At 35.8% G+C, this 12,866-nt stretch overlaps 1 protein-coding gene and 1 long non-coding RNA gene across 4 annotated transcripts in view; one reads left to right on the top strand and one right to left on the bottom strand.

Annotated features, from left to right (window-relative positions):
- The window catches only part of SYNPO2 (synaptopodin 2), a 170,029-nt gene that overhangs the window by 33,482 nt on the left and 123,681 nt on the right, over positions 1 to 12,866 (bottom strand). For 2 of the 3 annotated variants that reach the window (XM_081225741.1, XM_081225742.1), the window contains exons 2-3: positions 6,291 to 6,442; positions 2,105 to 2,904 (exon numbers count right to left, since the gene is read on the bottom strand). In XM_081225741.1, the coding sequence (XP_081081867.1) occupies positions 2,105 to 2,904; positions 6,291 to 6,442 (952 nt within the window). The remainder of the gene's footprint in view (positions 1 to 2,104; positions 2,905 to 6,290; positions 6,443 to 12,866) is intronic. The other variant, XM_081225743.1, reaches the window with a different exon arrangement.
- LOC308613801 overlaps positions 1 to 12,866 on the top strand; it is a 195,788-nt gene that overhangs the window by 150,044 nt on the left and 32,878 nt on the right. The window lies entirely within an intron of this gene.

Below are 12,866 nucleotides of genomic sequence, written 5' to 3'. Positions count from 1 at the left end.
ATGGCTCCTTACACTTTAACAATAAACACTGGAAAATAAATGTCAGTTAATCGGGTGTAATTAAAATTACAAAGGAAAGAATTTAAGGACATAATATTTTCTGAAAACAAGTTAGGACATACCTTGCATTTCCATATTTAAAAAATAAAATGTTGATATAAAACATTTCCAAGCATTTTTAAAAAGTGGGAGGGGAAAACAAGAAAATATTGTTTACCTAAATGTTTCAATGTAATAAGTTTAAATATTTAAGTTTTCTGTTTCTTTTTTTTTTTACTTTGCCATTCTCGCAAAGTCTTTGCATTCACAGCTACTAAATTAATATAAAGTCAAAAAACTGAATGAATAATAATAGAAGGTACCGAATCAATAATTAATAATAATTCAGAATACAAGATTATTGTGAATACATTTAAGAAATTTTAGCTACAAAGTTGTCTAGATAAATTTGTTTGTAAATGTATTACCATCTTGGAAATATAATACTACTTTAGTTGCAGCAAGAATAAGTGTAAATCTTGGGGAAATTTTTAAATTATATTACTAGTGACCCTTATAACTGTGGGTAAAAACTGATGCAGAAATTAAGTCATGTAAAATGAGAACCTGACAGTTTTAAAATAACAAAAATTTATATTTCAATTTTTAATTTTATTATTATTGTTATAAAAAATAAATTGGTGGCAAATTAATTTATAGTACCAGCTAATTATAATCATGTGTTCCATGGTAAATGAGCATGGTTCACAAATAATTTTTGAATTCCTAAAAATAGTTAAATGGAAATTTCAGAAAATCTTTTTGAATATTTTTTTGATTGGAAATCAGCTCTATTTTTCACTGGAAAAAATCAGACTTGATGGTTACCTTTTCAAAAATAAAATAGAATAGTTTTATAACAAAATTACAGATATTCACTGGTAATCAAATTTTATTTAGAGAATATAGTAAAAAGTGTGGTCATTCCTAAATGTAATTCCTTTTTTGACTAGTGTTATACAACTTACTATTAAATTGACAGTCACAGTTGCACAGTTGTTGATAACTTCACTGCCAACATGTAAAATATGTGTGAGTGCTGCCTTAATGCACTTGTTTAATATGCTATAAATGTGAAGATGCATACAGATGCTTAAAGTATAAGGAATGATTAACATCACTTGCCAATTCAACTACAAATGGTTATGCTAAAAATATGCTTTAAAAGGAATAACAATAGTTAGGAGACTTAATATACTTTGAACAACCAAGATCATTACTGTTGTGTATCATTTGTACATTCAAGTGCCTTTGACAGTCAGTTTTTACCTCCTCAAATGAAATTCCAAATTTGTTTCTAAAAAGCACATGAAAGAAAATAACAAAAATTATAAAACCTAACTGCCATTCTTATCTGCATTCTCCAATCTGTAATCGCTCCCCTGGGTAAAACAAAACACTGTAAAAAGCCTTGACTTTAAAATATATTTTGTGTTGGGGGATATTTAAATGCCTCCACATGGCCCTGGGGGTTGACTTTTGTGTCTAGAAGGTAGATGAAACGCTTTGCAGTCTAGTGAAGACTTACAAAACGGAGAGGATCATGTAACTGCTCAGTATTCCACATGTCCTTGTCCGTCAAACTCACTTCTGCAAGCATCATCATGCTGCACAATGATTTTTTTTCAAAACTAGGATCTGCTTTTAATATCAGTGGTGGAGGCTGTATTTTAAAGACACCTCTCAGCAGCAGACTCAACAGTTTTTGACAGTTAAACTCAGCGTCCACATGACTTCAAATACTCTCAGATGGTATTTTAACATGAAATATCACAATACTCTGAGACAAGTCAAAAAGGCACATTAACAGTATTATTTTCTTTAACAGTTCCTGTGTCTTTGGGAATAAAAGAAAATGCATTAAAAACATTTAAATCTACTACAAAGTTCAAACTTATTACTTCCAGTTCAGAAATTGGTATTTTCCACAATTTCATGTTTGTTATTATGTGCATTAATAAAAAAAAAAAAAAAAGGAAATCCACACAGGCAAAGCAGGAGCAAAATACCCTATCTCCCAAGCCCCTTCCAACAGCCCAGCAGTGGCCCCCCAGGCAGGACTTACGTGCGTAGCGTGCTCTGTGCTTGTGAGGTCTGCTGTGATCCCTTTCTGAACGTGGATCTTCTCCCTGCTCTGTGCCTTCTGATGAGACTGCAAAGGATACCAGAGAAGGAGGTGCTTCTGACTGCCCTCCTTCCACTGGAGAATCCACACACGCCTTTCCTGCCTGAAGCCTGCTCCCTTCCGTCTTCTGCCTATCAGAGCAGTCGAAGATCACTTCCACTCGGGGCCGCCCGGTGTCTTCTGCTTCACTTCCCTGGATCACTCTCAACTCTTGGCCACTGGAGATATGGATTATCTTGCTGGACCTCAGAGAAGCCTCCCCTTTCTCATTAGTGGGGACAGAATTTATGTGGACGATCCCGTCACGCTGTAAATTAGGATCTTGGTCAGGAGGCTTAGATTTTTCAGTTCCCAGGAGAGCCACTACAGGGGCACTAGTGCGCTTGTGTCTCTCTTGTGAAAGGGACAGTTGTAGCTCAACCACAGTGCCTGGCCGCCCAGCTTCTGCCTTCTCCCTTAAGATAACCTCCTCTGGTAAGCGTCCACTTTTAGAGTCAGACGTGTGTGGAGCCAGACCTGTTTCTTCTTTTATGCTCCCAGAAAAACCAGCACCACTTGCTTGGTCCTCAGCTAGGGGAGCTCCACTCTTGACCTGGGCAATGTAGAACTCCCTGTACTGGCTCTTTGTGGCTGGTCGAATCTGTAGGGTGGTGCTTTCCATGTACCCTTCATGGATGAGATGCTCGTGGTTTTTGTTTTCAGTTTCAGAGTTCAAAGTCTCACTTATTCCACTGGATGGTCTGCACACAGAAAAATCAGTCCAGACAGTTAAATCAGAGTGTGTTACACCTGCCAAAGAACTTCCTGACACTTTTATGATGTCTAATACAGGATACAGTAAAAATATTTCCTCTCAAATGTCAACTGCAACATATTTGAAAACAGAAATTGGCAACATGTTTATATTATTATTTAAAGATCTTCCAAATAAACTTGTCTTTTAAAGCAAAGCAAAAATGCTCACAAAAGGTTATGAAACAGAAATCCATCCTAAATTCAGCTTTTGTTTTTTTCAAAACACAAGTTATAGCTACATGGATGCCCTTCATCTATAATTATTGGGGTGTTTTCAAATAACCATGCTTGTTATAATATGACAAAGCATTTTAATGTCTTATTGACTAAGTTTAGGTCTGGACATTATAAAGTCTCATAAACATATTCAGCAGCTTCAGAGCAATATTAATATACAGATAACTCAAGTAATCCTTTTAGAGGCTGTGCTTTCTTGAAAGGAATGAAATAGAAGCTGTTTTTTTAAGCTCCAATGAGCATGTGTTTTGTAATAAGTGGACCCCAGCCCAGTACTCTTGTGTAAAGAGAAATCCTTTCCATGCTGCAATGAATCATTGAGTCATGGAGTATTTATAATCTGAGATGTCTCCCCTACTCTACTTGAACTTGCTCTCTTGGAGCATTTTCCTTATAGGATCTCTGAAGTCAAACTGTTCCTTAATCTCTCAGCTAAGGAACCCACAGCTGTTCACCACAGTCCTTTGATTTTAACCATTACCATTCCCAGATTGTTTTGCAAATTTGGGTTTGCAAGAAGCAGTGTCAGTTAAGGGTTAAACAGCTTCTTGCTAAAACTCTAATTTAAACTCTAGCTGCTTTTAGAAGAGAAGCATCATTCACAGGACAGCTGTAGGAGATGCCTTCATTTCTTACATTTGTAAGTTTTATAAAGAAGCAGCAGTGCCTATCTTGGCCCCTTTCTTCTTCCCACAAAATGTACCCTAACTAATGCAGGGTCATCAATTGAAGGGAGTGAGCCCCTACTTCTATTCTACTCAAGGGAATTTACCTTAGAATTTATGTTGTAGTAAAATTTAAGACTAATATTCAAAATAATTACTCCTAACTTTGCTTTTGACTGCATTTAGCAAAACAAAAATAAACAAAACACAAACTAACAGTCAAATGAAATGCAGCTTTCTCTATGCAAGTAATCTGTAAAGCTTCCTGGTAATACCAAAAAAACCATTATAATATAGTATTTTTAAAACATGTTGAAAGCAAATTAGATCTTCCTTTTATAGGAAATGATGAATACACTGTATGCAACTGAATTTGAGGGTATCAAAAGGCCAGAGAGTTTTAATTTAGGAAGGCCTTGAGATGGAAGTAGATTAAATCACTTTGAATTATGTTAGCAATCAGTTATGAATCTAAGAAGAGAATAGTTTGAGTTTGTTCCAGCCTTACACACTGTAATACAGGCAAATGGGACCAATAAATGTTAACATTTATTGGTCGCCAAGGTAAAATGGATAGATATACATGAATAAAAATCATAAAAGAACTAGAGGTTAAAGCTTTATACCTTAAAATGCTCATTTCCATTCAGTGCACATAGGTACTCAATTCCACAATTTATGTGTCATAATTATATGGGTATATATATATATAATCATTTAAATGAAATTTACCGTAATAGAGACAATGTTAAAGGAGGATTTTTTTAAGGTAGTCTGACCCAGCTATCTCTGGGCAATAGTCCGGGAAAAGTAAATCACTTGTCCTCTAGGGATAGACAACAGTTACATGAGTGAGAGAAATATTTAATTCCAGGAAACAATGTTCAGTTACCCAGATTGGTAGTGTAGTGGTGGTGGTGGTGGTGGTGATGATGATGATGATGATCACCTTTGGGCTGATTTTAATTTGAGATTCCATTTTGAATCTCGTCATTTATTTATTTATTTTGTAAAAGTAAAAATACTTAAGAGAAAATAATAATAATCATGATTCCAGTTCTTAAAAGTAGCAGAGAACGAATCTATTTATTTCTGAAAGTAAATAGGTACCTAAGACTCAACTTTAAACCATCAAGGACTTTCGCAATGGTAGTCAATCATAATCAAAACAAAAACTAGTAGGGGATGTCTCAGACTACAAGTGTGTTCTGAAGAGACTGGCCTCATTAAATCAGTAAAGACACTAAAAGGGAATAAGTTAGAAAAGGTTTTTCTCCCATTTTGGATGTGATTGAACTTCAAATACCTCAGAGATTTATGCATAATAATGGCCAACCCTGTGACTACACTTGGCAACATTCCTGTTAGATCGCTTTTAAAAGCAAATGGCAGCTTTATAAATAAGTAGGATCCCACGGGCTTAAACACTGGGCTTGAAGGATAAATATTCAGATGGGAGATTCTGAGACAAATGCTAGATTTCTTTTATTTTCACAAAATTTTGGCCAAAGTGAGTTCACGTTTGTATAGAAATGGAATCATATTGAATGATTATCAGAGGGGTAATGCTGCACATAGTCTTTCTACAGAGTTAAGGCAAAACCTAGAAGGTTTTGAAATTCTGTGCAAAAAGCCCTTCTCTTGTCTTTCTGAGGCTGCTTTCTAGGAAGCCAGAGGGTTCTTTTGTGGATTCATTATAATGCCATTGTCAGGGCCTCATTTGCAAAGTTAATGTGGACTATACTGCCATTTGCACATGGTAAAAATGTTGATGCTATAGTTTTTTGTGATTACCCTCATTGTTTTCTTTTGTTTTTATGTTTAAAGTTTGCTTCTGCATTTTTAAGCAATTAGGTGAGGAAGGTGGTATTTGGAGAGATCAAACTGACAAGTGATTTGCATTGATAGTCCAAAAACTAACCATCAGCTTTTGCCCATATCCAAATACTGGTTTTTCTGGCAAACAGAAATTGGGCTGCTTTTAAGGGTTTCTTGGTTCTTTTCCTTCTCCTAGTCATCCTCTTTCTATTCAAATAAATATTATACAATATAACATTGTGACATTTAAACATTTTAAATTAATGTAGGAATCTAGGAATTATAATTTAGTGATCCTGACCCACCAAAAAATCTAGACCTAGAAGTATTATGTTCAATATACTGAGCTTCCTAAGGAAGTAGTCTAAAATACCTAACCAAGATTTTCAACAGAGTTCTTGAAACAAAATTTTCAAGTTAATTCTCAATTAACCAGAAAATTCAGTTGATTAGAATTGCCATTCTTCAAACACTATGATTTTTCTGTTTAACTGTACTGACCTACAGAGCACCCTCATTTCCCCATAAATAACAATTTATATGGTAGTAGGAGCTATAAGCTTTCCCATGTAGCTTCGGGAGAAAATATACATTCCAACGAATCTTCTTACCTTTTGACGAGCATTTGGAGAGAGTCTGTTATGCTCTCCATGAGTTTGACGACTTCTGGGTGGGTGAGGTCTGCACAAGGGCTGCCATTGATAGAAACCACTTCATCCCCCTCACAGAGCCCAGACCCGGAGGCTTTGCTCTGGCTTCGGATCTGAGTGGAGTGAAAAAGGAGGCAACAGTTAGAATTATATAACATAAAAAACGTGACACTATCTCTGAGAAATTTCTACTTGGGAGAGGTAAATAGATCTTCAGACTGTAAAAGCAGCCCTGATTTTCAATCTACCTGTTAACCTATAAGACCATCTTAAACACTTTTCACCCGTTATGCACAATTTATTATACACCATAATGTCAACATTTAATTTCATAGCATTCTAAGTAAACAGAAAAAAAGGAAATCAAATCTATGGTGAAGGAACTAGAAAAACAGAAGTAAAGAATAGTGAAGAATGGAGGAAGACAGATGTTTAAACTGATTATACGTTAAAAATAATTATTTCACACTGTGAAGTTTGATCCAATCAGAAAGTGGCTTCTCCCATTAAAATAAAATTTAAAAGCCTTTCTCATTGCCAGGGTGGATGGAACACCAAATGTAAGAAGGACATGTAGGGCAGGACAATCAATTTAAGGAGATAGCTGTACAGCTCAATGAACTGACGAAAGCCATCCCAGTAAAATGGGGAAATTAGGCAGCAGGATATTAAGAATTACGTCAAAGGGAGAAATCCTTCATTGAAATCAACTATTCAGGGCTTGATAATAAGCAAACTTTAGCAAAAAAGAAAGAGAAAAAGGGATTATTTTGCAAAAAAAAATAATAGAAACAGCCCTGCTATAAGGATTGCATCATATTCCAGCACAGATTCAGTGGGACACGAAATGACTAAAAACCTAGAAGAGAACCTTCAGATCCTGGAAGAAGAGAAATTCAGAGGAGTAGAATAGCAACAGAGAGCTCCCACCAGTCCTTAGTGAAGAATAACATTCAGTTATTCCTGGAGGTTTACATTCTGTATAATTATGATTATGGTAAAATGCTGTGCTGGTTATTCTCTGTCTGCCCTTCCAGGCCCATTCTCTACCCTCCCTGGCGCCTCTTTATGGCAGTGGGAGGATTGGCCTGTAGAGACTGCAGTGACCAAGTTCCCTTGCCTGCCAACTCCTGGTTGGATTTGGTCAACGGGAAGCCCCAGTAAGAGGTCAAGGAGCAAGGGAAATGAGAGGTCAGGGAGGTGTTCTCCCTGCAAGACCTGCTGGGCCACGATTTGGCAATGGCTTTGCTCCTTGATCTAGACAGTTAGAGCTCTTGTCCGTCTGTCCCTCTACCATGCCTTAACTCTTGTTATATTCCAATAACACACACCATCTCTTTGCATCTTCAGGCCTAAGGGTAATTATAGCTTCCTGCTCTTGATCTCTGGGTGCTTCATTATCATTTGTTGGTTCACTTGAGCCTGCCTTTAGTCCCTGCATTACATTGTCTTTAATTACTCCTTTGAACAGGTCACCTATTTCCTGCTGGGACCCTAAATGATACTAATGTGTTTAGATTTCATTTTATAACGTGAATTTAATAGTTCTCAATGAACAATGTATCATGATCATACAATCTCAAATTTAAGAATACTTTAAGATAATCTTATATACATTTTCTACCAAGGGGATCCCTGTTTGACTATTAAAATTAAGATTCTGAGTCCAAAGAGGCCAAAACCAGGTAAGCAATGCTTCTTGAAGAATGTTTTCATAGCCAGGCTCATTTCTGATTTGACATAAAATGTATTTCAATTTACCTCTAACAGATGCCCACAAATTCTTGCTAAGGTCTTAAATGATAATTAATATGCTGACTGAAACAGGTTTAAAGTTTATATCTCCAAGTGCATTTATATTTTAAATGATACTCTTGGAAGCAGAAGCATATCTTTAAGTGCCAAAGCAATGATGCTATTGAAATTTGAAGTGATTCAGTTAGTTTTGTTCTGGGAGGGTCTATCCTTTTATTGTTATAAATTATAAGAAGGCCTTCCCCTTTTTCTGAAAAATCAATCTCATTCCTTTTGTTTTGAAAGAACACACTAATTTATTGCAAAAATTAAATGAACTCAATATTTCCAAGGCTATAAGGAAGCAACAAAAACAATGAGAAAGAGAATTTCACCCAGTTTTGAAAAATATTTGTTTATTGACTGCCAAATATATTTGTTGTCTTGCATGAAATTATTAAAATAAAGAATCAGGAGAGAGTTGTTAATAAGTCAAGAATAAAACAATGCTCAACAATGAACATTTAAGTTAGGAATAGAGTTATTCACATTTCATTTAAATTTATTTAATTTTTTAAAATAAAATAAGATTAGGTGGATAATAAAGCATATTTCTGAAGCATAAAACCATTCATCCAGTGGAGTCAGATGTACTAGAGTACAAACAGAAAATTCATCCTTTTGAGAACCAAAGGGCTTTTATGTTGATAAAACAGATGCGTCATTATACCCTGTACCCCAGCCCCCACCAGGCTCAATCTTGAAGCTGGGGTTCCGTTTATCAGCAATAAATTGTGTGAGTTTTGAGCAGCTTCATGGGTTTGCAGAGCAAGATTAAAAATTGGTCCTTGGAAAAAAAACAAATCCACAACTTAATAGAGCTGTCTATCATCCAAACACATGTTGCTTGATGGGAAAAGTGCAGTTCATCATTATGCTTGTCAAGTGGAGCTTTTAGTGGTATCCAAATAATCAAAAGCACTATGGTAGGAGCCATTAGCATTCCTTCAGAGCATACATTCTGAGGTCAACATTTGGAATCAACTGCTGTGATTGTGTTTAGCTGACCTTTTACATTTGTCTGAACAGCAGGAAATATTTTTTCCCTCAAGAACCATGTTAAATATGGTGATACTTTCCTTGCTGCAAAGACTTTTCTAAAGGACTACTCTCTCTCCATTTTTAATAGGACTAAACTAAACAAAGGTTGTATGCCAGAGTCAATTATGCCCAAACATATCCCTTGCAATCACCAACTTCACCAATATGGTTCTGTTCATAGGTGTATTATGAAGAATAAACATTTATTAGGGTACAAAAGATCTTTACCTTATATTGTGTATAATTATGTATTTTTATAATTTGTATAATTGTGCATTATTATGTATCTGAGTAAAAATTCTATTCCCTGAAAACATTCGTACTTGTTAAAATGAAATACATTGTCAGTAAAAAGAGTAAGTTTGCATATAAAAATCATTACTATTTATAATGCTGAATCTCTATCAGTGAAATTATCTACCAGTCTTCTCCTCAGGCCATTAGTCCTAGATTCATAAAATATGTGTCCTAGTGGAAAAGAACACCAACTCTGATGAAAGAAGACATAGGATTAAATTGTGTGGCTCCAATGCTTGCTAACTCTCTGAACTTAGATGAGTTACATTACATCCTTAAGCTCTAGTTTTCTAAAGTGTAAAATAGAACTAATAAATTTGATCTCTCTAGATGGTTAATAAGCATTAGAAATAATATGTGTTAAGTTCCATGATGAACATACAGCTCATAGAAGTGCTCAAGAAGGGACTAATGAATAAAAATGCATTGACTTCCTACACACACACACACACACACAAACAAAAAGAACATGCCAAGTAAAAAGAAAAACTGTAAAATGTTAGTACTTTGTCTATAAGATGTTTGAAAATATCTGGATTTATTTTCAGTTTTTTTTTTTTTTTTTTTTTTGCGTTACATGGGCCTCTCACTGTTGTGGCCTCTCCCGTTGCGGAGCACAGGCTCCGGACGCACAGGCTCAACAGCCATGGCTCACGGGCCCAGCCGCTCCGCGGCATGTGGGATCTTCCCAGACCGGGGCACGAACCCGTGTCCCCTGCATCGGCAGGCGGACTCTCAACCACTGCGCCACCAGGGAAGCCCTATTTTCAGTTTTTATCCATATACTTGGCATTATCTAATCATAATCTAAGATAAACAATGTTTTATGTGTCTTTTCCTCAGTAAGTACACATTTCATAACTGAAATATGGAAGAGAAGACAAGCCTATTTATTGTTTCCCAGCAGAAGTAATAATACAAATATTTAAATATTAGTGGCTTGTTTTTATTGAACACTTACTATACTAAGCCCTTTACATCCTTAAACCATTTATCTCTATAAAACATTACTGAGAAGTATAAATGTACTTCTACTTGTATGTGTTCAGATGTGCTGTCATTACTCTCATTTTTATGGATCGGAAAACAGAGACTCAGAAAAGTTAGGTACTTTGCCTAAAATCACACAGCTAGGACCAGAACTTGAACACAGGGATTTTGACTCCAGGGCTTGTGTTTTTAACCATTACACATACTGCCTACCTAGTCGATAGTCTAAATTCTCTACCATGAGCCCTACAGTGAAGAGAGAGAGGAGTGCAATAACAATTGACCTACAGTGAGTAAAGTCAGAAGGGAAATGGGAGAGACTAGGAAGAAGTGACAAAAACTTGCCTGGTCAGTCCATAAACCAATGTTGGGAAGGACAGGTTTTGTTTATTTTGTTTTCCTTCTTCTTCTTCCTCTTTTATTATTTTAAGAGTTATATATATGTAATATTCTTTAAAGATTTTTCAATCTTTAATTTTTAATTGTCAATTTTATGACCCAATATGTTACAAATTCAAAATTGAATAAAACTGTGTTTTGCTAACTGTGATTTGAAACAACAAACCTATGTGAGCATGTAATATAACTCCCTTTCTTTGAAAACATTCCCTTAGAGACCTCATTCCACACCTAATACATTAGTCAGATGAGTGAATTTCTATCCATAAATCCTGTATTCCCTTTCAGTGTCTCTCAATTTAATCAGAGCACAAAACTAAGAGAGATATTGGTAATGTAGATATTTACCAAATACTGTGTTTTATTGTTTACAGCCCCTTGATCCATGTCAGGAAAGATTTATTTTACTGCAACCAAGTGAAAATGTAAAGTTAAAGCTTCTTTAGGAAATTTAACATTATTTCATTTCATAAACTAAATCTGAGAAGAATGTCAGCTATGCTCATTTACTTTTATGATAAATAATTCCCTGGTAAAATGAAAAAAGCTCCATTTCTATTAACTTATTATTGCTTCATGTCCACGTCTTCCAGAACTGACTAGAAAGCAAATACCAGGTTTGAGTTCTCACAGAACCTTGTACTTAAATTACTTTGTATTGTGTATATGACATATCAAGTGTGTCAGATTCCTGTTAGCGAAACTAAGTCTTGTCTCATGGGCTGCATTTTCACATACAGTTCACTGACAAGTCCTCTTGGAAGATGTCAGAGTAAGTGGTAGAACCAAGACAGTCTCCTCTTTAAATTCCACTACTATATGTATTAAAATACATGAAAGAGAAAGAGAATATAGCATAAATTAACCTATCCTATGCAGGGCTGTTCTTAATCCATAAAATAAAGTCTTGGGACCTGGAGATAACTAAGACAGGATGAAAGACATGATCTCAGACAAGTAAAAACATTTTGATGGAAGTTGGAAAATAGTCTTTGATCTAGTAGCTCTTTCTGAAGCCCCAGCCCTTCCTCAGTTTTCCACTTCAGGCCTTTGGCAAAACTTCCCTCATACTTCTAAGACAAAATTTAATAAGCATTCCCTCACCCCAACTGCCTCTTAAACCAAAGACTTAGATAAGTCTGTGTTTATCAGCTGTCCAGTGAAATGGTCAGAATGGTCACTGGAAGGTACAGCAAGAGCAATGATGATGGTTAAAGTTTTAGAAATAAGTAAATAATCCTACTTTTAATGGGCTTGCATTCCAATTTCTGAACTCCAACCTCAGCCCTTGAAGGGGGGTTTCCTAATAACAAAACTGAGTTTACAAGTTGTTGGGAATTCACGTTCACAGTGGTACAATATTTTGGGAAATCAATAGCAAATAGCAATATAACAGTTTCAGAATGACAAGGCAAAAGAAAACAAGGACCAGAACACAATGGAATAAAAATAATAATAAGCCAAGAAAAATCTTAATAGTAGGAAGCAAAAAGCATCTTGGAATTCAGTGCAGAAATTCAACAGTAAAATGGAAAAAAAAGACTTGAGGACATATCTAGACTATGGGGAAAATAAACAAGAAATATAACTAGTAACTGAGTAAATAAAAAGTCAGAGAAAACTGTGGCAAAGAGTTGAATGGATTGCTCGACTTTTGTCCCAAGCCCCCTTGAATGTGCCTTGTGTGCAACAGAAGCTGAGAAGATAAAATAACATTTCCCAGACTTTCCTTCAGCTAGGGTTCTGGGTGTGATTTAATTTCAACAAGCAGATGTACCTGCAAGAAACTTGCACTTGAAATTGAATTAAATGGAGAGAGGCATTAGACTGTGAGGCATCCATCTTGCTGGTGCAAATCTGGGAGATGATTTTCCTCTGGCTACAGCAGTTCTACTGGCAGTTTCTTAATCCCAGATCACAGCTAAAGTGTGTAATCCTAGACCTAGCACTGGGCCAGCCCAATAGCTTCCTGATTGTAGCAAATGTTGCCAATCCCTTGGGTAGCCAGTTCTACAG

This window comes from Mesoplodon bidens (genome assembly GCF_964165515.1).
Source record: "Mesoplodon bidens genome assembly, chromosome: 1".
Lineage (NCBI taxonomy): Eukaryota > Metazoa > Chordata > Mammalia > Artiodactyla > Ziphiidae > Mesoplodon > Mesoplodon bidens.
This window is presented reverse-complemented; position numbering and strand designations above follow the sequence as displayed.